General features: G+C 40.4%; 1 protein-coding gene across 1 annotated transcript in view; it reads right to left on the bottom strand.

Annotated features, from left to right (window-relative positions):
- si:ch211-186j3.6 (neural-cadherin) overlaps positions 1-24,949 on the bottom strand; it is a 617,862-nt gene that overhangs the window by 222,293 nt on the left and 370,620 nt on the right. The window contains exons 19-24 of the mRNA XM_041792306.1: positions 23,211-23,879; positions 17,120-17,311; positions 16,180-16,623; positions 15,665-15,995; positions 12,792-12,885; positions 6,191-6,375 (exon numbers count right to left, since the gene is read on the bottom strand). Of these exons, the coding sequence (XP_041648240.1) occupies positions 6,191-6,375; positions 12,792-12,885; positions 15,665-15,995; positions 16,180-16,623; positions 17,120-17,311; positions 23,211-23,879 (1,915 nt within the window). The remainder of the gene's footprint in view (positions 1-6,190; positions 6,376-12,791; positions 12,886-15,664; positions 15,996-16,179; positions 16,624-17,119; positions 17,312-23,210; positions 23,880-24,949) is intronic.

Here is a 24,949-nt window from a genome sequence, read left to right as displayed (position 1 = left end):
ATCCACATTTGTTCTTGAAATGGGATTTAAAATGTCAAGGAGGGTGTAAGTAATGCTATAAGTAGAATATTTTCATAATCCCCGACACTGAAAATCAATGAGACTGTTTACTCCAAAGCTCCACAAGAAAAAATGCAATCCTGGAAATGGCTTCTGTTACACATCCTCCTCACAAACAAACCAACATTTGTGTTGGTTCCCTACACCTCAGGATGATCTCATGGCCTTAATCTCTGATTTACGACTCTTTTTTAATTCAACCTTTCACTTTTGGTGAAGGTATCTCTGGACATTAGTTTAAAGACTATAAGGGCTTTTTGGATGTCAGCATTAATGCATTAATAGAGATGAAAATATGGTTCCAAAGTGTGTGCATTAATGTTGTTCAGTCATATTAATTGCATGCTTGGTTAAGCCACATCACACTTTCTGCACTGGTGTTAGGCAAGCTGTTTGGCATGTATGTGGCACCTGGGCCAGATACTTGATGTTTTAGTTTGTCTATGGCCAATAAAGGCTGTGTGGCAAACTGATTAATGTTACAGAAGAAAGTAACATGCAGCATCTTCCAGACACACTCTTAGCTGGGCTGCCCATCCAGGATTTTGCAATGTTCCCCCAAGTGAATTTTGCAAGATATTTTAATATATAATGCCATTTTTATGTTCTATAACACCAAAAGTGCTGAACTTTTGCACTGGTGAGAGGCTTCCCTCTAAACCCAGTCCCTGCTGCTGAAAAACACCCCCAAAGCATGATGCTGACATAACCATGCTTTAAAGTTGGGATAGCACTGGGCAGGTGATGAAGGGTGCCTGGTTTCCTCCAGACATAATGTTTAGAATTGAGGACAAACACTTCAATCCTTGTTTCATCAGACCAGAAAGATTTGTTACTCACAGTCTGACCCCCAATTTCCATGTACAGCACGCGCGCCGCAGAACGCTGGCAAATCGTACTGCGGAGCACTTCGCTCCCTCTCTAGTCTATCAGAGCATTTCCATAGCCGGCGCTCTAGACCGGCAGCGGTGTATGCCTGGAGTGTGCACTGTGCTGCAGGTCTATTTCAGTGCCGGCCGCTGCCAAACCTCGTAAATTCACTGTCGTTCAGAAAGCACCAACCATGGAAGTCACAAGCTTAGAACATTCAGTTCTTTTAAAATAAAACACAATGCACAGACTCCCAATCGTAAATCATCACTTTATCAACATTACGTGTCATCCTGCAGCGAGAGCAAAGGGTCACCGAGAGGTCAGTGGATCACAAAGCTACAATGGCACCACTGACGAGGAAAAGTTAACTTTTGGGGATATTAGCCAAAGAATTTTCCATAAAACCACAGATCCTTTAAGCAAACATGAACCTTTAACTTTCTAATGTACTCACTCAATGAAGGAAGCAATAATACCATGGACTTATACTGGAAAGGATGATAAATTAACCCCAGAAGGTAAAATAGTCCGCTGTTGACATGCTATTCCTGCGTGAACTTGCAGTTCTCCTGGGATCTCCTCCTGCTGATCAGGGTTTGCATGCCACAGCGCAGCGCTCTAGACTCGCTTCCAGTGGGCGAGGTCGCTTGCCTTTTGGTCGCAGCGAACCCCACTGTATATGGAAATTTGGGGTGAAAACTCCAAGCATACTTTTCATTAAGCCACTCTGCCATAAAGACCAGATCAGTGGATGGTACAGTGATACACTTTTAAAAAAAATATTATTCATGTTGTTGTTTTTTATGTTGAACCATGTCTCAAGCCTTTTTATGTGCAGGTTGGAAATTGAATAAATAACTAAATGGAGCAGTTTTGGTGTCCAAGTTACGTTTTTTTGTATTCGTAGTATTGAAGCAAGTATTGTCAGTGTCATTTTCACTAGTGAATTATCCAAATTCTAAATTCTGGTATCATGACAGCTCTGCATTTCAGAGCTATTGCCAGAAGTTAAGAGGCTTTGTAGCGTTTAATGGACAGAACATTCTTCATGGCATGGAAACCTCTCACAAGTTCCCTATGTGGTTCTCTTATTATTGATTGCCCTGCTGAAGATCATCGGTTTACATCTGGGGCTGTTAGATATTATTCTCAGCAGATGACGATATAGCTATTTACAATCCCAACTGAATTCACTAAACCACAAGAATCAGTTGACAAAAGCTAACCCTCTCATTTCAAATCAAATATAAGGAAAATACGTCTTTCAATCACTAAAACAAATAACAGGATGGAGAGCTTTCATTTTAAATTGACATTATTCATCTTAAGCACACATTTTCCAGTCTACATTTTACTGACAGATTCATCCTCCTTAAACCAATATTGAAATGTGGGTGCCAACTGTTCCTCTGTACACTGTCTCTAGGTTTGGTGCACATTAATTTACCTCAGCCCTGTTTTCACAATGAGAGGCAAATCCTTTTATCGTCTTATATGAGGCTTGACTCCCTCTTCAATCCTTTTCCTTTCCTTTTTCCCCTCCCTCTTCCCTCGGCCCCGTCTTTGGAGAGCGCCCGCCGCCCACCCCCACCCTCCGCTTCTATTTCAATATCTCTGAAATCATAAAAATCCCTCAGCCATGTCCCATTTCTCTAAAGCGAATTTAATTCTGAGCGGACAGCCGATGCGCTGTACATCAGGTAATGATGGATGCTGCTCAACATGTGAGGAGAATGTGCTGGCTGAGCAAAAGCTCTCCACTAATTATTTTTTCCGGCATAAGTAATGGAAACAGGCTTCTTTTTGTGCGTGCACTAACATCGTGAGAGAAGCCCATAAGTCAGGGGAGAGGAATTAATAATGGCTGTAATTTTGCTAAGGAAACATCTTTAACTGAGGGGATGACAGTCCTTTGAAACTCTGCAAACACCTTCAGCAGAAAGTAATCAGCGCTCATTAATTTTTATCCGTCCAGAGAGAAGTCTGCAAATAATGACCGCCATCTCCAACAACTCCCTCGTCAGCAGTGCTGAGCTGTGCATAGTTTCGTTATTTTTAAGCAGCATTGGATTTTATCAGCTCATTAGATATAAAAAAAGGTTGCCTTAAATCCAAGGGGCTGATGGGACAGCCTGTCTCACACCATCAATCAGAGCGGACAGCAGAGGAGAGGCTGTGAGTGATATTTCCTGAGGGTGGAAACAGGTAAGTGTGCTGGCAAGGTCGTGAGCAAAGGTGTCAAAACATGACTCATTCAAAAGGATGTTTGGAGGTGGAACTTGGTTTGACATTCATACTCTGTGGATGTATTTTGGTTGTTAGTGAAGTATTAATGTTGTAATTTTTTTCTGTGATTTCATTCAAGCAGTCAAACTTTCAAGATTTTTTTTGTTTTGTTTTAATCTTGATGATTACAGCTTACAGTTCACAAAATCAAAAACCCACAGACATCAGCCCTAAAAATTTTTTTTTTTTTTTTATAGAAATGATCGGGGCTCTGCTTACAAAAAATTACTGCATCTTTGCAACATGGCATCGAGGCAATCAGTCCGTGGCACTGTTGGGCTGTTATGAAGCCCAGGCTGCTCTGATAGCAGCCTTCAGCTCGTATCATTGAGTCTGGTGTCTCATCTTGACATTTTCCCCAGAGATTTTCTAAGAGGTTCAGGTCAGACCAGTTAGCTGACCAATCAAACACAGTAATACCATGGTCAGCAAACCAGTTTCTGGTGGTTTTGGCTTCACTGTGGGCAGGTGGAAAAGGAATCTGCATAAAGCTTCTCAGCAGATGGTGGCATGAAGGTCTCTAAAATCACCTGGTAGATGACTGACAGTGTTGACTCTGATTTGATAAAGACCAGTGGACCAACAGCAGCAGATGATGACACCTTAAACCAGGGCTATTCAATTACAAATTCTACTGGGCCAAATTTTAAAATCAAGAAATGTAGCTGGGCTAGACATGTTCGGCACCCAGTAAGCAGAGTCTGCTTTGATTGACAATCCTTTACCCCTCCAGTCAACTTTCCATGAGACCTTCTGTGGCTTACCCTCCTTGTGGAGGTGCGCCAGCGATTGTCTTCTGGGCATTTGTCATGTCAGCAGTCTTACCCATGATTGTGGTTGTGCGTACTGGACCAAAAGAAAAGAATGAAGGTTCAGGAAACCTTTACAGGAGTTTGGAGTTATTTAGTTGATAAGAGCTCTTTTCAGGACAGGAATAATTTACAACACTGGTTCCCAACCTGGGGCCCAGGACCCCCAAGGGGGGAACCAAAGATCTTAGGGTGGGTGTGAGGCTTTGTCTTCTCTGAGACTGCCAAAATTAGATTTGCAAATATTGACTAAAACTGTGATAAAGCAATTATTAAGTAGTGTAGACAAAGGTCTTTTAACAAGAAAAGCATGCATAGGCTATTTTTAGGGCTTTATCAGTGAAACAAATAAAATCTATGTTGCTTTTTGGCAGCAGTGTGCCACTTTTTCTTCTCTCTGGGGTCCTGGGGGGGCGCTGCTTTTCTTAAGTAATTGTAGGGGATCTCCAATGAAAATTGGATTGCCAGACAATCCATCCTTCAGAGGACTGTCAAACAAAGCAGGTCCACAACTTAGGGGGTGTTCACAACGAGTGGACTGAGGTTCAGAGGATCGAGAGCCACCATGTCAGTATTATTAATCATTTTGTAAAATTGGTGTTCTGCAATATTCTAATATTTTTGAGATAGAACTTTGTGAGGTGTATGCCATTATCATTAGGATTAAAACAAAACAGCCTTGAAATATTAAATTTTATATGTGATGCATATGGAAAAATGGAAGTTAAACCTTTGTAAATGGACTTTTACATGATATCCTAATGTTTGAGATGCACCAGTAGAAGCACCTGAATTGACCTATGGCTAAGCCACGCCCCCTCCACTCACTCGGACAAACAATGAACATTCAGTAACAGACGCTATTGCAGTTGTCACAGTAGTACACATTTTACAGGAGGCCATTGATGATTTTTGGAGACAGAAAGATCACATATCATCTAGAAGTCACTAAAAGGGTGACTCAGACCACAAGATAGAGGATCAGCATCAAAGTGCCACTGAAGTTAAGGTTTTTGGCTCAGAATATGAGAAAAATATAACGGCCTTTTTACCATCTTTACCAAGAGTGTCTCTCCGGTAGTTTGGTGCTGCAGTATTTACACTGAATCATTCAGCATAACATCTGCCAACCTTTGTTATCTCGGCTATTACAGATAAGTTCATGAAGCTAAGCTCCAGAAGTTAACGTTAGTTTAACTAGAGCCCTTTGGACAACAGCTAACAATGATGTACGATCACCAAAGTACAAAAACTAGAACAAAAAATGCCAATGAACTCCCAACAAACAACGTGACACAACAAACAACGCAGCTAGGAGCTAACGTTAGGCTAACGTTAGGCTAACTTTAGCTAACCTTAGAGATGTTAAAGGTAACTTTATATTTCTTTCCAGCAAAATGACAATATGCTGCCTCAAATACAATGTTGGCTTACCTTAGAACAGATGTTAATTTTATCCACGTTGAGTTGATGTTGTAGTCTACCGCAAAACTTTTAAAAAATACACTCCGTCACCCAGACTCTCAGGATACCTTGTGTAGGAGTCGCATGTACCCCATGAACACCGTTTGACCATTTTTAAACTTAAAATCCCCCCCCCCAAAAAAAAGGCAGCCAATGTCCGAGTGTATAGCCATTGGAGTGGCTATAAACACTGTGATTGGCTCATCGCATTTGAGAGCGGGACATAGCCATAGGTCAATTGCTTGTTAAGAGTAAAGCTAAGCTGCCACTGCAAAAAATTAATGTACATATTACAATTCTGCAGACCTTATTTTATGTTTTGTAAATTTTGGTTAAAAAGAAAAAAGCTTGTCTGGGTCTGTGAAAGTGTCTCAAATTAATGTGATGAGATGTTTTAACTCCATTTTGGCAAATGTACTTGGTTAGCTATGAAGTTTCCCAGTGAAGAATTCCAAACAGCTGTGAGGAGAGCTGATGTTTACCAGGGAGCAGAGACAAAGTGAGCATAAAAAACATGAGCTTGTCTGTGAACACTGGACCAAAACCAAACACAGCAGGGTAAAGGGTCAAAGGTTATCCACCAGGTGTCAGTGGGCAGACAGAGTCTGACCGCGAAGGACACGCAGTGACACCAGAGACTATTCTTGACCAGACCCAGAGGCAGGTGTGGGTCTCTGTGTGTCTAGTGTCAATCTCACCTGCCAGACGGATGGACCCAGAGTTGTAGATGGCCTCGTCTCGCAGCTCTCTAACATGCACGGTGACAGCAGAGACGGCGTCTGGCCACACTTCATCGGACACGCGAACCTGGAACTGATAGGTGCCGGGTGGAGCATTCTCTTTGATGATCAGGAAGCCAGTTCGTTTGTTCAGGATGAAGTAACTAGGGAAAAAAAAAAACACATGGACACATTAAATGGAGCTAACTCAAGTGGAGCTGGGCTGATTTCACCTTTGACATGAACCATTATCCAATCAGCTGACAAACATCCTCTAACTGACGTTCTATTAAAGCTGCAGATTTCCAATCTTTTCTCTCTGCACTGCCATCGCCGGCTCTGACCTGCATCATTACATCTGTCTTGCTTTCAACCCCTCCGCCATTTCCTGGCATTCACCCGCAGGGTCCAACAGAGGGATTTCAGACACTAACTCCAGTCCCAAATCACAAAGAATATTGCACTGATTATACCTGAGCACAATAGTGCACTTAACGGTGTTTTGCTCAATGTGTTAGAGTAGAAGTAGATCAGGCTGCATGTCTTCTCTCTGTTGTTCTCTTCCTGCCAGTAGATGATGGCCTGGATGTTTCATTCTTTTTTTATATTACAGGTTATTGTGTAGTGGGAATTTGTGGAATTTTGGGCAAGACCAACAGAACAATGTCAGCTGAAGTCTTTTTCTTTCTTCATCCTTGTTCCTAAAACTTGAAAGTATTTTTAAAGACTGATCTTAGGCAACCTATATTGACAAATGTATTTCCATTACACAAACAGGGACTATAATGACATTGTATTCAAATACATCTACTTTAACACAGAGTACCCCCCCCCCCGCCCCTTTTGCAACTGTAACAGCCTCCGCTCCTCTTGGATGGCTTTCCACAAGGAGTGTTTCTGTGGGAATTTTGTGCCCATTCATTCTCTAGAGCATTCATGAAGTCAGGTACAGATGTTGGACAAGAAGCCCTGACTTGCAATGTCCATTCCAGTTCATCCCAAAGGTGCTCAGTGCGGTTGAGGTCAGGACTCTGTGCGGGCCAGTCAAGTTCTTTCACAATGAAATCATCAAACCATGTTTTTATAGTCCTTGCTTCATGCAGTAGGGCACATTCATGTTGGAATAGAAGCTGTTGCCACAAAGCAGGAAGCAGATCATTGTTCAAAATATTTTGGAATGCATTAAATTGTCATTCACTGGAAATAAGGCGCCTAGGCGAAACCCTGAAAAACAGCCCCATAGCATTATCCCTTATCTACCAAACTTCACCCTGGCACAGCGCAGTCAAGCTGGCAATGTTCTCCCAACATCCATCAAACACAGTACGGTGTGTTTTATACCACTCCATCTGACACTTGGCATTGAATTTGGTCTTGTACTCAGCTGCTCGGCCATTGAAATCCATCCCACCACATAGTTTTTGTGCTTACATTAATGCTAGTCCAAGTTCAAAGCTCTTCAGCTGTAGCATCAGCGTTGGCAATGACCCCGCTGTGAATCTTCTGCTTTGTGGTTGAGTTGCTGTTGTTCCTAAATGCCTCCACTTTCTAATAATATCACTAACAGTTGACTGTGGAATATCATGCAGGGATGAAGGTTCATGAATCATCTGATTGCAATGGTAGCATCCATCACAGCAGCACGCTTGAAGTCACTGAGCTCTTCATTTTGTATCACAAATGTTTGCAAATGGAGACTGCATGGCTAGGTGCTTGGCACAACTGTGGCAACAGGTCTGATTGAAATTAATTCCATAATTAACTAGAAAAGCACTCAGAGTGTAGACCTATCTCTCAATAGTGAAGAATCCTTTAAAAACATTCCTGGATCCAGACGGTGATCCGGATCACTCCCAAAATCTAATTCGCTGATTACTCCCTCCCTGGTGGGGTGGAGACACGGTTAGGCAAAGCATTGGCTTGGCTACATGTGGAAGTCATGGCAGAGGGTGAATATTCCTCTATTCCTCCCAGCATTGTGAGTATTCTCCTACAATTCACTGTCTTTCTCTCTGTTACACTCCGACTCGTCTCCTCCACCGGGCGTGCGTCTTTAAAACTCTGTAAACTCCAAAACTTTGAATAAGTTACTCACATCCACCATCTCCTGGTGTAAAGTGGTAACAGCAAAGACCTCCGCCATTAGCCCTATCTCCCAATAGTTCAGAATCCTTTAAAAAATTCCTGAATCCAGACGGTGATCTGGATCACTCCCAAAATCTTTTTCATGAAAATCTGTCCATGACTTTTTGAATTATGTTGCTAAAAAACTAACAAACAAACAAACGAACAAACCACCCGATCACATAACCTCCCTGGCAGAGGTAGCAATTGTGGCCAAATACTTTTGTCCATATAGTGTATGTTGGTAGAATTTGGAAATGTATCCGATTTTGGCAAAAATCCAATACTCAGCATCTTATTGTACGACTTTTAATCTTTTACATCGTTCCTAAAGTGCAGGCATATACTGTACATTATGATAAATAATGTTTTATAGCATCCAGCATCCTGAAGTTTGGGAAAGGCTGGTCTATAACAACGCTTCCCTTAAATAAGCAAGCTTGAGTGGCTCTTCCAGACAAGAAAACCACTCACAAACCCACCCTTTACAAAGACCCAATCATTTCCAAACTTACACACATAAACGTAAATAACAGATAATATGTTTCTGTGTCAAACAGAATTAATGATCTGTTCACTGGAGTATTTGCATGTGACATCCCTCAATTCCACTTCAGGCTTGGTGTGTGTTTGCTGCTTGTTTACCAGGCATGAGCTGCATGTTGGCTGCATCCCCCTGCATTAACAGCCCTGTATTTCTTTGCATGCTTGACTTGAATAAATCTCTATACAAGTGACCTGATTTGTGTTATGAACAGAAAAAATTTTCAGAATAAAAGAATTCTGCACAACTAAAGTGAGTTTCTTTATAAAATCTGTGCATATCTGGAGCACAAGATGCTAATGCAGGCAACCTTGACTTGTTGACATTGCAAGTTGAAATGAAATTCAAGCTGTGACACGGCGTCTGAAGCAGCCATTACAGATATTGTGGTGCATTTCCCATCAGCTCTAATTACAAAAAGGTAAAACTTTACTACAAATGGTTTAGGGATGTTTGTGAAGAGGTTAAGTTGTACTGAAATTGGCAAAATTTGCCCAAATGAATGCACGATGGCTCATTTACAGACGAACCAACAGCACTGGTGCTCGGAGAATGTTTTTGTCACATCTGCAGAAGTTTAGAGGACCCAACACCAGAGCAATCCTTTTAAGAATCAGATTTCAATGCCTCTGTTCTTTTTCACTGAAGCTGAGCACTATAAAGGGATTAATTTGTCTGACCTCCCCTCCATATGAGCTAACATTTTGCCTTTATTGTGGTCAGAAATAATCATAGATCAATAACCACTAATTCCATCTTATTTAGTAAAGTATTGACTCATAACTGGCAACATTTAGAGTTCTAAGATGATTGTGGAAATTCAATTAGCCTTCTGGAGCTCCGTCAGATCCCCAGCAGGACAGATCACAATACAACAAGGGTCAAACCCTGTATTGTATATTTGCTACATCTAATTTCCCTACAGGCAAACAGTGTGTCTCAGCATGGCCCAACATGAGTGATTATCTAATGGCTTTGTGCCTGAGGGGGTCAAGCTGCAGAATCTATAGGACCGACTGCTGGTGTTGTACTGATTAGTCATTAAACCGTCACAGTGAGTCTGCAGAGACAAGTCATTTCTGATATTTGCTCATCAAAGGTCAGCATGGTAACAAGCTAAGTGGATAAGAAATGTTCATTATGACAGCATGGTTATTGTCTGGAGGGTCAGAGTCATCCAGACCAGACATCCTACAGTATTATTACACATGAGCTCTGCTCTGACAGTCAACAAAGCAGGACAGGGGCTATTTCTCTGCTGCTGCATGCGGGGATAATTCAGAGACGGAAAACTCAGTCCATGGACATTTCCTAATTAATTAGTCAGTGGGAATGTGTACAGCTTTTTTTTTTATTTTTTGAAACAGTTTTGGAGGGTCTGGACAGTGCAGACGGTGAATCATTTATATGTGGGGCTGTCAAATTAGTAATGATCTCTTAAATCACAATTAATCCCTGAATTGCATTTTACTGCCTGTTTACATGTTATTATTTTGCATTAAAAATATTTTTTTTTCATCCACATAGAGAATGAGAAGCAGTTCTTATGAGTCTTGATTTTGGAAGCAAATTAACAAAGAGCTGCATCTTTGGTCTTGACTCTTAGATTTATTATGAGTGCTGCAGTCTGTTCTGAGAGCACAGCTTTAGGTACATGACAACTTCAGATTTCCTGTTCTATGGAATATAAAGTTTAACTCTCTTTGATTTTAATAAATATGCGGGAGTGCATGTACAAAATGACTCACTGACATCCTGTGGTCCCAGTATATGTGACATTATTTACACTTTTCAGAAGTTCCTGTTTAGTTGCTTTCTCTGTAAGTAGCCTTCTTATAGTTAACAATTCAGCTAGGAGGTTTTAGCATCAGTTAGTTCACCTTCACCTTCAACCTATCCCCCTCTGTAATATATTTGTGTTAACATTAGCCTTTTGCTAACTAAAATACATTGCTGCTGCTGTTCATGTCTTTAGTCTTCCAGTCTTTTATGCATATCCAACATCACCTCCGCTTGTTTTAGCTTTGTGCAACTGCAAAATTCAACACCCCACTGTAAATATTTGGAGGTCCCATAAGCTCATCACTTCTGGTACACTAGTGTCTGTTTAAAGCTTGTCAGGCCTCCCATGCATATTTACAGTTGCTAACCTAGGATTGGATATTGGCCGTTTTAGGGAGGGGCTTGGTGAAGGGACATCCAGTTGAAGTGGAAACTCTCATATGATACTGAGTCAAAGCATCCCAGCACACATTTGACTCCAATTCTAACACAGGGAGGCGGAGTGGGGCTTTTTGGTAAGTGAATGTGTGGGTCTGCTCGGCTCTGCTCATATAATCAGTGGGAAGAAGCAGAAAACATTAATCCTGACAGTGCTATTTATGTGACACATTTTTAGTAGTAAAGCAGGCATATCTCCTCATTTATCTAATTAAACTGTGTATAACTCACTTTATTTCATCTTCTATTGTTTACTCAGTCTGATCATTGAACCCCATCGCTCCAGAAGAAAACAGCAGAAAGTGAGCGGTTCCATGCATCAGGGAGAAAGAGGAGGAAAACTAGACTATTAGACTGACTAATAGGAACAAAGACATGCAGGGAGGTAATTTCGCTTGGTCCTGTTCTTCATGCCCCCCTTGTACAGTAAATGAGCTCATTCAAGTTTAATTACAGAGCAAATCCAAGGCAGCACCTCAGCAAATCAAATAAAAAAGCACTTGTAGAGACAAGGGCCAGATTAGCTTATTTTACATCATCTGAAGAATACATGGGTAGGGTTGCCAAAGTGTTACTATATAAGGGATTACATGAACCAGTGAGCTGTGGATGACTGTGAGTGAGTTAAAGTAGAAAAATAAAGTATGTTTGCTCACTGTCGCCTCTGGCAGTTGAAAGTCTGAAGAAGGGATTTATTTTCACTGAGAAAGACCAGAATCTTTACATGAAAACCCCCAACAACATTAAAAAATATTAGGAGATCAGCCTGGTTAAACATTTTACAGCGTTCATCACAACTGGGGAGCAAAATACATGACAAAAACATGCTCCAACAATATGTAAAAAACTGGAAAAAGACTAGCCATGCTTTATAAAAGGCTGTCACAGACTCTTAAAACAGCCATCCAGTCCATCAATGCAGGTTTTACAATGGAATGTAGTAGCTTTTAACTGCTTGTTGCAGAAGTGCAAAGAAAGCCAAAGATGAAGACAGCACTGACACTGTTGTGTTGAGCTCCAGCGGTCGCCTGTGGCTTCATCCTGCATCATTAAGGCTCATGCATGTTCATGTGTTTGATGGACCTGTATTTTGTTCTGGTCCGAAATCTGTGAAAGTTCTCATCATGGCATCTCTTTTCTAAATGTTGCCTTTGTGAAAAACAGAGCCTGCAACTGGCGTACACCACTTCCCACTCAAAGTTTGTAATCTTGTGAAACTTAGTAAACAGGCCTGATGGTAAAATATTCACATTAGGATGCAAACTGTGGCCCATCTGTGAACATCCATGAACATTTCAGAGGCAGGAGGAAACCGGCATCATCATCAAACAACAGATTTCAGTCAGTCACGGCCTATAAATATGGTATTGTGTTGTTGGTTCAACTAAAAATCAACTGTAACCAAGCTCAATCATACCAAAGTGAACACAGCTATCCTGAGAAAAAACACATTTTTAAATCAGATTATAATATGAAACATTTGCTGCTTATCCATCACTGCTATTCAGTGAACATTTATTGGTACACATCCCAACTAGAAAACTCTGATATGTGCAATATGACAATTAAAAAGTAAACAGTTGTTTTAATCTCATAATCTGTGGTCATCTTTGCCTGAAGTTGGTGTGAATAAAACTGTGATAACTGCATTGATAAATCTGTAACAGAAGCGTGTAGTGTCCGATTATTTACCTTGGCACATGTCCTTCAAAGACATATGTCTTGTTGTCCCAGTCGTCAGGGTCAGGAGAGTAAACCTTTCCCAGGACGGTGGTCGGCATACGGCCTGACAACAGAAAACAGCAGTTAAACAGTTTTAAAGAAACAATCTGTATATAAAAAATAATATTGCCTCACTGCAAATGCATCCGCACTAACATATTCGTCTGAATGTGCACTATGTTAAAACTTTGATATTAAAGGAATCTGTCAAGGGTGAGCCTTGCATATCATGACAATGCAAATACACGGAAAACTGCTCTTTGAAAGCACAATGACACTTTGTTTTCTTTTTGTTTTTGGCGTTAACTCTTTCTCTTTCTTCACTTGACTCTGTGAACCATGTGGGAATTATTCAGTCAGTGCCTTTAAAATAAAAGGCAGACCTTGCCATGCTGAATGTCAGCCTGCCATTTGTCTTTGCCAGAGAAGTTAAACAGAAAAACGCCTGTGTCATTTAATGGAGACAGCTCATAGTGCCAAGCTTTTTGTAACCAGCATTAAGAATTTAAGTAAGAAAGAACAGACTAAAGTTAGATGTTGTGATAAACAACTGTAAAGGCTTTTGCACATCAAGGTTGACACAAATAAATGGCATAAAAATACGAAAAATTTGGAGGCGATTCTTACATGCCTTTTTATTTACATCCGGAGTAACACAATTTTCCAAATAAACTACACAGATTCTAAAAATAAATGCTGCAAAAGTCAGCAGTGTGTTTTGTACTTTGCTCTGGTAAACTGAGATATATTAGCGTGATAGTGATGGGTTGTTCTTGAACCAGCCAGTTTATAGAGCCGGCTCTTTTACATGATAGGAGCCGGATCCTGTTAGAGAGTTGTTTTTATATTTTTTTTATAATAATAATAATAATAATAATAATATTATTATTATTATTATTATTTGTAAATAGATTGTGCATGTATGTGTGATATTTGCTTGATTAGAAGGAATGTTCTTTGATTCCCCACCACAGGCATACCATGCATTAAGGACTCATGTTTGATGGTGTAACATTAATGTTGTATGTTAGGTGTGTCATACATCCCACTCAGTAAGCAGATTTCGTGTGACTCACATGGTGTTTAGGGGAGACAGTAGATTTTGAAAAATAATCACATGATATTTTCATACATTTTCAAAAATTAGCATATTTGGGGTAAAATACCTGCCAAAATATCGATCAGATGTTATAACATTGCAAAAAATGGCAGGTCAAATGAAGCCAACAGGTACCCGAAAGAGGAGCCATTTGGGAGGCGAAAGAGCTGACTATTTTTGCTGAGCTGTGCCAAATGAGCCAGATCACTGAAAAGAGTTGAAATTCCCATCACTATAGCATGAAATGTTCTTCTGCGGTCTATGCAGAGAGCACCTTTATGCAGCAGGTAGGAGATCAGTTTCCACTTTTTCTCACTGATATTCATTGCACTGCTCCCTCTTTTCAGCAAAGCTGGCTGGGAGGAGGTATAGTTAAAATATAATATTTGGGATGAACTCGAGGTTCACAATAAGGGTAGTTGGTTCAAATGTTTGTGTTATGGGACTGATCAGAGGAGTCATTTCAGAGAGCTGGTTGACCCGGAGCAGGGATGAGTTGTACATCTGAGGTAAGAGGAGATTTTTTATGTTAAATGCATCATTGGAGTAAAGTCCCGTTAGCACCAGCTGTACACATCTCTGTTACCATGGACATGTTTCAGGCTGTCCGCTGTGTGTCTCAATCTAGGCTACATAATATCAGATTAAAGACTAAAACAGTTTTGCACTAGCTAGAGACAAATATTTATATGCAAAAGGGGACTAAATCATGTGTTATAAAGAAGGCGGCATTGTAGCTCATCTGTCTGCTTCAAAAGTATTCTACCATAGAAAACAAAGAGTGTTGTGAATGATCAGATGTGTGCTTGTCAGGAGTGAAACTCTAGAAAAACTGATCATGGTTTGCTAGACTTGCAAAATAAAAGAAATGTGCAAATTCATTGCACAAAAAAGAAACATGTCTGTGTGCAAAGACCTTGACACAGCTTTTTTATACTTGGACAAAAAGGTAAACAACTTATACCATCTGAATAAACGTTAAATATTTGATTTGATTGAACTAAAAAATATGCATTAAATCAAGTAAATATTCACAAAGTGATCTGTGTCTTTTATTAGATGCATTGCATGATTAGCATTAACCCTGATTGCATGATTATGTATTTACTTTTTTTTATTTACGCATAGGACATGTAACAGGCTGAAGAAGAAAAACACTGCAGCTGTGATTATCTGCATTTATAATTCAACTTATTTTTTCTGTGACCTTTAGCAAAGCAACTTAGGAATAATTCAGTCTAAATATGTTCCTACAGTTGTATAGACAATGATGACTGGTGTATCTGTTAAGGGTGTACCAGTGTTTTGTCTCAGTACTAGATATTGCAGAGCACACTTTGTTAGGTCTATTTGTGAAACAAGCATTAAGTTGACGTGCCAAGAGAGGACAGTTAACATTAGCTGCTAACTCTGGCATTAGGCAGCAGTAATATTAATATTAATTTAAAATTAGAATGATGTATCCAACAAATAATAGGAGAAACCTAGAAATTTGCATGCAGAACTTTTTTTCTTTCCTCCTGTTGAACCAATGGTACAACCCTGCCATGACCTCTGTGAACCATTATACTCCCAGTATCTGTGCATCTTAATTGCTGTACATTGACTTAGAGTTAACTGGTCAGCAGTTTGAGTTTCACCCACAGAGAGAGGAGAATTAACTGTATGGATCAGAGCTTAATCACTTCATAAATCTTTGCCCGGGTCTCTGAATGAGACATAAAGACAGCGCTGACCCTCTCACCTCTGTGGCTATTGATGAAAATCTTCTTCTCCCCCGCCACATGTGCGTGATCATTCTGGTCCCCGATGGTAACTGTTAGCGTGCTAGTCACAGTTTTGGCGGGTCGTCCGCTGTCGCTCATGATAATCGGGATGAGGAACTCCTTCTGGCGCTCTCGGTCAAACGTCCTCAGAGCTGTAAGTGTCGCTGTGCCGTTGAGGTTGTCCTGGAGGTAGAAATCATTACTGTGGCGATACTCAGAGGGAACTGTAAAGTGGAACGGAGGGCCGTTCTCTGGTGAGTCCCGGTCTACCGCTCGGAGGAGGGTGGATGTTTGGTTCATCCTTACTACCTAAACAAGGAGGGAGAGCATCATTAGTCCCAGTTTGGAGTTAAAATAGTGGTGTACAAAAAGATATCCACACTATGATCTATACATAAACACTATTGTCCAGAATAGAACGAGGTGGTGAGCACAAAATGCCAAGGCTCATGGCCTGTCAACACATATCCACGTCTAACCCGACTTCACCTACCTGTGGTCCAGCCACATTCTCAAACACGATCGGGGAGTACGATGCTTCAAACTCTGGTCCGTTATCATTTACATCCAACAGAGGCAGCTGGACTGTGGCACTGCCTGTTAGAGGAGGAACTCCATGATCAGTTGCCATGACAACCAAGTGATGCTGGGCTATCCTCTCCCGATCCAGAGGCCGTGCCACAGAGAGCAGTCCAGTCTGGTCAATGGTAAACAGCCCCTCTGGATCAGAGTCCTCTGACAGGCTGTAGGTGATCTCCCGGTTCAGGCCGGAGTCAGAGTCACTGGCAACAAGGCGTGCCACGCTGGTTCCCACGGTGATGTCCTCAGGCAGAGGGGCCAGAGACAGGAAATGTGGGATGAAGACAGGAGCGTGGTCGTTATAATCCTCTACTTCCACCACACAGTGCAGGAGACTGGAGAAGTCCAGGTCTTCAACCTGAAAGATAGATGGAAATATTTAATCCATATTACCTGATTTATAAAGAATTGTACACATCTCCTCTAGCTTATTCTAAATGCTCTTAAACAGTAGAGGCTAAATATGTCCCTTGTGAACCTTAAAGTTCCCATCTCTAAGTGACATCTGGTACCTTTTGCTAGATGGCTTTAAAGCATCAAATTCAGCTGGAATTTCTCTGTCTTGACATTTGACAGATGGGCTGAAAGGTTGGTTAGAGGGATTTATAAGTTTTGAGGAAAAACAAATAACTCTGAGGTTGGTGGTTATGAAATGTTCTCAAATCTCCTCCTATAATTCAAATTCCAACCAAAATAAATGTAATATTTACAACAATAGAAAACCAGATACCAAAGTACTGCACTCAATAAGACTCTAAACCTGATGTGCATTTGCTGCAACCTCTCACTGAAGGTATAAAACCTCCGATATTAAAGACAAAACACAGAAAGGCTTTCCAACAGCTTTCACGTACCTTCAGTGTGAGATTGAACCTCTGCTCGCTGTGTCGTTCGTAGTCCAGACGTTTCTTGAGTCTCAGGGTGCCACGCTGCTCCTGCTTGTGACTGACCATGTAGAACTTCTGCTCCTGGTCTCCAGCAACAACGCTGAAGGTCAGCTGAGCATTTTCTCCAGTGTCTCTGTCCTCTGCAGCCAGCTCCAGGACCTGAGAAACAAGACAGAGGTCAATGAACTGTATACCTGATCATTTATACGATACACTTTATCCTGAATATTTACATTAATGTTGACATATTGATGCGGTTATTTACACTTTCTGACAAACCATGCCTTTTTAATGGTAGCAGCCTTTGACTGTTCCATCTTTTATTTGTTTGTGGTGGTTTGAACTCTGGCACTGTACAGAATTAAAGATCCTAAAAGTACATTTTAGTCTGCTGATTTTTCAGTTTTCTTAAAAATTTTTCTTGGTCATGCATCTAGTTTAGTTTTTTGTTGATTGAACAGTGCCCCTTTTTCTAGTTCTCTGAAAAAAATCTGGTGTAGGGTGCAGAACCTTGTGAATATAAAGGGCAAAGAGTTTGGTTTCTTTACACAACCAGCAGATGGATAGCATAAGCAAGCAGTGAGAAGAGGCCAGTGCGAGTATGGTAGAAGACATTTCTCATGGATGCTGCTAAAGCGCCAGTTTTATCAGAACTTGACGATATTTCTTAACTAGAAAAGCACTCGGAGAGCGCAGACCTCCGCCATTAGCCCTATCTCCCAATAGTAAAGAATCCTTTTAAAAATTCCTTGATCCAGACGATGAGCCGGATCATCACCAAAATAAGACGTCACGTGTTTTGTTGCTCTGATTGGCCTGTAAAGATGTGATAGACAGAACGTCCATCCAATCACCCTGTGAGTTTTCTTCAAAGTCTCTGCCCTTTTCCAAACACCGTCTATGAGAGGATTTCCAGATGGATGTGTTTCCATCTGGTGTGTCAGGTTATCAAAATATGGGATAAAAAGTCAAAGTTAGAAGTTGAAAACGTCCTAACATGATATAAAATTCAAAACAATGAGTTAAAAGGTCAAATGAGGACATTAAAAGTCAAAATAATATGTGTAAAAGGTAAATATATGAACTAAAAAGTCAAAATCATGAGTTTAAAAGAACAAAATTTGACATAAAATTTGAAATCATGATTTTCAACGGTCAAAAAATGAGTTAATTTTAAAGTGTGTAACTAAAAGGTCAAAGTATAGTATTGAAATCAAGGTTAAAAGTTGAACAGGTCAAAACATGAGATAAAATTCAAAATAATGAGTACAAAGGTCAAAAAATGTCTTAAAACTTTAAATTGTAAACCTAAAAGGTTAACATATAACTTCAGAGTCAAAATTGTGAATCTAAAAACTAAATATATGAAATAAAACGTCAAAATCATCAGTTTAAGTCATCATCAAAAATTTGACAATATGAAATGAAAACACTTGTTGAAGCCGGTCAGGAGAAGAGCAAAAACATATTTTCCAACAAGACAAGCTTCTTACTCTTCTTCACAAGGTTAATGTCCTGAGAGAGGCTGCCTATACCAGTGAAGTGTCTGCTATATGATAAAAATAACAAAAGTAATGAATATCCAGCACTTATCAGATACACACAGTATAACTGGGCCACCCATAGGGATCTTAAATACTGCCTGAATAAATTTGATGAAACAATTTGGTATTTACTGTTCACATTTTCATGGGAAAAGGCACGATCACTTAATAAGTGCTCACTGTCCTCTCTCTATGCCCCTCCCACTCCTGTCCACTGTGACAGACGCTCACAGTAGTGAGTAACACTATTAGCACAACACTTCCTGAAATAGCTCTGCTTGTTTTTGGGCCTCTCCTGTTTAATATCGGCATATGCCATTGTTTAATAAGAACAGCTGTTTGCACACGATGTAATTTGGTAATATTATCACTCTGGTTTTGATGATTTTCCTGAACCATGTGTTTCAAAACAAGCTTCTTCTTCAAATAAGCAACACAGAATCTGTAAACACAGATCCTGGCTGAAAATGAATTCAATCTTGAGATTTGGCATTAAAATCTATAATAAGAATAAGTGACTGAACAGGATTTCACATTCATTTCAAATGTGCTAATTCAAAATATTTATTTAGCCAGCTTCAAGAAGCAATAAAACAGAGCATTTGTGGTTATTTAGAACTTAATTAAAAGAAAAGAAATGTGGATTTCCTTTTTTTTCCCATGAAAATAAAAATCTGAAATCAACAAGCTTCCCTCTGGAAAGATATGGACCATTGTATTGTCTGCAAGAGGCTTCCTATGACAGTATTATGGTTCTGTGAGGTAATAAACATCCAGTGTTTCCACACCATTAAAGCTATTAATCAGCAGAACTTTCCCCAGTGATGTGATATTCTTACTGTCAGAGTTTAGTTTTACCTTGGGAACTCCTGGTAATTTGTAATAATTGTGCAGGACGTCTGTGTATTTTGATCCCGTGCTAACTGACCATGCCTGGATTGTAAAACTTTCAGGACAAATTACCAACAATATTTTAGCACACGCATAGGTCCACATGTAACACTAATCCTGTGTCAATCAGCTTCTCTGTAAGATAAGGTGGTAATTGTGTAGGTTTTTGTTTTTGTTTTTGTTTTTTTTTACAGTGTGGCTTTACCTGTGTGGCTTTTTCTGGTAAAAAAAAAAAAAAATGACCTTATTATTCTTCACTTGTTTATACAGACTGTACTGTCCAGATGTACATGCATGCACTGCTGCCCTCTTCATACGCAGAGCTCTTTTGCTCTGTCTCAAGCAGCTTTTTTTGTTTTTTACCTGTGTCTTATCTGTTTTTAGTACTATTTAGCTTAACATTTGATGCATAACGCAATTTTTGTTAGGTAACGTGTCACTCAACATTCAGTTATTATGTTACAACAGCTGATCTGTGCGAGGAGGGCTGCTGTTGGTGTGTAAAGATCATAAATCCATAGAGTGCAGAATAACATCCACATCCATCATCTGCATAAAAACTACTAAAAACTTGAGCCCTGCATGGGACTCTTTTCTATTTCCAACTTCCACTGGATTTCTGACCATAACCACCTGAACATGAAACAGGTGTGTCCAATCCCACACAGATAAAGCTGTGCCTTTTCAGGTATTTACAAAAGTTAACTGAGCTTACTTTGGTCAGAGAGTGGAGCAGGGGTATCATCTCATCCAGCCATGCCTAGTGGCTGTGTTTCAACAAAGTTCAGTCTTTTTCTCTTTTTCTTTTTCACTTGCTCTTATGAAAAATTCTTTCACAGATTTGCATTGCTGTTTTTTTGTTGTAAAGAATAGTATAAATCCTCTTTTCCACATCAGTTGTTTAGTTCAATCATAGTTAGTACTTGCTTTTCCTTAAAAAACCACGTGCTCCTGCTAGATTTCCATTGGTTCCAGCAGGATCCCACTACCAATGCAGCCCTCTAGTCCTGACCATAGACTGTAGAAAGAATTGGATAAAGCCTGTGTGACGTCAGCCTTCTGCTTATAATAGGTGGACTCAAACTGCTTTGAAAGACAGCTTCTATATTGAAATCGCAATCTCAACCAAACTTTCGCTCAACCTAACAGCTCACCCACTAAGTTCGACTTCCTGTCAGCTAGCTAGCAAGCATTTTGGTTGACAGAAACATAGCTTCTGCTCGTCAGGCTATCTGTCAATCAAATGAGACGCACAAATCAGTGCACAGTATTTTTTTTTTTTTCAAAATATAATCTAAATGACTGTGGTACAAAAAAAAAAATCATCCCCTGTACAGTAAGAGCACAAGAAGACATTTGCTGATGATACACGTTTGGTTTTTGAACCAGGCTGTAAACCAGTTTATTTGTAGTTTAAAAAAAGTCTGTTTAACAGGTGTTCAGACGGGACTTCTGGTGTTCCTGCAGCCAGCCTCAAGTGGACACTCGTTGTATTGCAATATTTTGCACTTCCGCACTGGCTTAATTTTTCATGACTGGAGATTTCTGTTTGGTCGTGACCTAGAGTGTATGTCACCCTGAGGTTGCACACTCCTGTACAGTACGTGGCTATATGCACCTTCAAAAGTTGGTTGCGAACAGCGATTAAATTCTAGTAGAAGTGTAGGACCTTGTTTGGTATTATTAGTGCAACATTTTTTTAACCTTGCAAAGCAGGTGGATACGCCCATTTCCATGTTTCTCACTGGCAAATCCATCTTGCAAATACACCCAAGAAGAAATTTGTAGCGATGGTGTGGCGTGCAGAGCAAGACAGACATATACAGGTGCACAGACACTCCACTATTATAGTAGTTCATATGTAACACAAGAAGTCTCACTTCTCTCTTACACCAGAAGTGTTTCTTGATCAGGAGTCAGAGGTTTTGGAAAAACTTTGGCACACTCTTATGTCATGTTCAAATTTTCATGCAGAATTTACCGAACTGTCTCTTTGTCAAAAGAGAGCATTTCTGCTATCATTTTTATACAGTCATAGATCATTTTAGAATGATGTGTTCAACTTCTTGAATGTTTTCAGTAATTTTTGATTTCCATGGGCACCCAGAGTGTTCATCGTCTTGGACATCCTCTCTGCCTTCACTAAATCTTTTTTTGCCATTCAAACACATGTACACGTGACATGCAGTGTTCCACATGCACCTCATTTATTGTACCAAAAGATTTGGCTGCTGTTTTGTTCAATTCAATAAAAACTCGAGATAATGCATTGCTCAGTATTTAAGCTAATCATTTTCTGACGCCTGAGCAAAAAATGTGTAACCTGACAGGCCAGATGGATCTGTTTCCCACATCCACCTGGAAAACCTCCCATGGATGGTGTTTGGGAAAGGGCAGAGCCTTTGAAAAGAAACTCGGAGTGTGATTGGATGAACACACATTTTTACGGGCCAATCAGAGCAACAAAACATGTGACATCATAGGCGTGTGCTGCTACCGAGGAGTAAACTCAATAGAGAACTGCATTACATGAACCAGGGCGACTGTAGACATGTCAGTACATGGCTTTTGAAGTTTTTGAAAAGAGAACAACTCACTGCTGTTCTTTTTTCTTCTTTTAACAAAGACGTCAAGTTCTGATAAAACTGACGCTTTAGCAGCATCCACACTAATCTCATCCGCCATAATTGCGACGGCCTCTTGTGGCTGCTTGCTTGCGTCACAACTCTGCCATGCCTAAAAGAACTGCCTCTTACTCCTGAAAAGTTCTGTCACTTTCTTACAGGGCCCAGTCTGTTCAGATGGGAGCTTTGCAAGATGGATTCGCCAGTAAGAAACATGTAAACGGGCAAATCCATCTGCTTCGCAAGGTTAAAAAATATGCACTTCAGTCAGAAACTAGCAGTGATCTAAAGACGTCACTTATCTGAAACTTACAGCGGTTGTGCGTGAATACCCAACCTTTTTATATATAACATTCAGAGTGACTGTGAACCATGTGGTTTTATCCTCATAAGCGCAGTCTCATTATTTAATAGCCATACTTCTAATGTAGAATTTGACTCTGTGTAGCATTTGTTTTATTACCATTCAAAATAAAATGTTTTTTTTTTTTGAGTCAGTAACATTGATTGGAAGTTGGGGGGCCAAAAGACAAACTTTGCTTAGGGATCGATGTAGACTTGGGCCGGCCCTGGCTACAATGGAAATATGAAAAAATCTATGATGCATATAAATGTTCAGAGGCATCTACCATTGATCAGATGATGATAGACGACTGGTTTTGAGACCTTTACCAAACCCTGAAGAGTGAATGTGATCTACGATGTTGATACAGGGTCTTCACATTTTTAAAAGGTCAGAGAGAAGCACTCTTTTGTACTCCAGTCAATTCTTAAATTATCTTTGGAGCTGAATCCCTGATCAAAAGCAAACCAAAGGCCTCTGAATATTTTCTTGGTGTTTAAATGTCATATCAAATGTGTCTTTTTGTATTTGTTTTAATTCTTATGTTGTAAAATACTGAGATGGAAGACAAATTACAGTCTTCCTGGCGTAAAGTTCAAATCAACTCAACAGGGACACTCTCCTGTCCTATCCAAAATAAATAAAGTAATTTTTACCTGTGCATTGGGCTCTGCATTCTCAGAAATCCTGGCCATACAGGTGTGATCGGTGAATCTTGGAGCGTGGTCATTCACATCTTTGATTTTAATGGTAGCAGTCCCGGTTCCTGTCATCCCTCCTCCGTCTCTGGCCTCCACAACCAGCAGGTAGGACTCCACCTGCTCTCTATCCAGTCCTCCCATAGCCACAGAGATAGTCCCTGTAGTGGGATTGATGGTGAACATCTCCGAGAAGGTTGGCAACCCCCCCACCTCCAGGTTAGTGGCATCTAAACTTCCCAGAATCCTGTAGGAAAGCACGGCGTTCTGCCCCACAGCGGAGTCGTCCAGGTCGGTGGCTGTCATCTCCATCACTGACGTCCCCACCACTGAGTTCTCAGCTACTTCTCCGAGGCAGCTGGGGGCGCAGGTGAAGACAGGCGCGTTGTCGTTGATGTCCCAAACGTTAATGATGACGTCTGTGAAGCCAGTGAGACCTTCCCCACCCTCATCCGTAGCCAAGACGACAAAACGCCACACAGCTCGCTCTTCACGGTCCAGTGTCCGCTGGGCGTAGATCTTCCCTGTGACCTCATCAATAATAAACTCGCTCTCAGCACCCTGGCCATGGAGAGAGTAACGCAGGGCCTCCTGATCAGCATCCTTATCTGGGTCAGAAGCTGTTACCTGCAACATCAAAGGCACAGCGAGACAGAGAGGGTGATGAGGGTGTAATCACTTTTTACTTTTCAACTATTTAATTATTGAAATGCTGCTGACGTGAAGTGATATCTTGACTGGAAGCGTTTCTCGCCTGCTCGGCACAGTTATAAACTCTCCGGTAGGTAAGCCTGGTAATGATCCATCCTGCTCAACCCCAATCCCCCACTTTATCCCGCCTCCCTTCCCTGCCTGCTCCTTTTCACTCAGCCTCAGCAGCAATTACACCCTGGGCAGGCCAAAGATGTTTCAATTTGGTTCAGTAATTGCACTGTGATGTAGAGCTAATATCAACTTGTGTTCATTTAAAGAGGAAGAAATGTGCTCTCACATGCGTACAGAGGAAAGAGAACACCAGGCTTAGAAAAAAGGACTATATTGATTTAAGTTGAAAGAAAAGAATTATTATTCATGTACTGAGACTTGGTAAAAACTAAGAGGAATTATTCTCACTTCTCACAGTGAGTTTTTCATCTAAAACTGTGCTGGATTACACATTTTTAATGGGACTATTTGTACAAGCTAAAATCTCTGATTAATTATAAAATACATAGCTTCAGGGCTGAAGCTTGGATGGTTTTTCATGGATCATATCCAGCCACAATTAGACAGAAAATAAAGGTAGTCTATTAAAATTAAGTTTACTTTTTAATGTTTTAGACAGCATGTTTTGATGTAAACAAAGAAGCACACATTAACCAAAATCAGGCTTTATACCACTGTAATGTCTATGCTGCTCAAAAAAACAAGGGAACACCTCATTTAAAACCCGGGATAATAGACAGACTTATTTACATATGCAGGGATGGATGCATAGATGGATGGATGGGTACACCCCATAGACCAGCGGTTCTCAAATGGTGTTGCAAGCCTATGGCATAGATATGAAGTAAACATTACTTACCTAATCATTTAGTTCAGTGTGACCATCCACATTTTTAACAATACCAATAATAAGGTCATTTTGTTTTAGGGGGTTTACATTTTTTTAAGAAGGCTATATTGTGATTTCAGACTACACGCTGTTTTGAGGTGAT

The sequence above is a fragment of the Cheilinus undulatus genome, linkage group 1, assembly GCF_018320785.1.
Source record: "Cheilinus undulatus linkage group 1, ASM1832078v1, whole genome shotgun sequence".
Classification (NCBI taxonomy): Eukaryota; Metazoa; Chordata; class Actinopteri; order Labriformes; family Labridae; genus Cheilinus; species Cheilinus undulatus.
The sequence above is the reverse complement of the archived record's forward strand: the minus strand, read 5'-3'. Positions and strand labels throughout refer to the sequence as shown.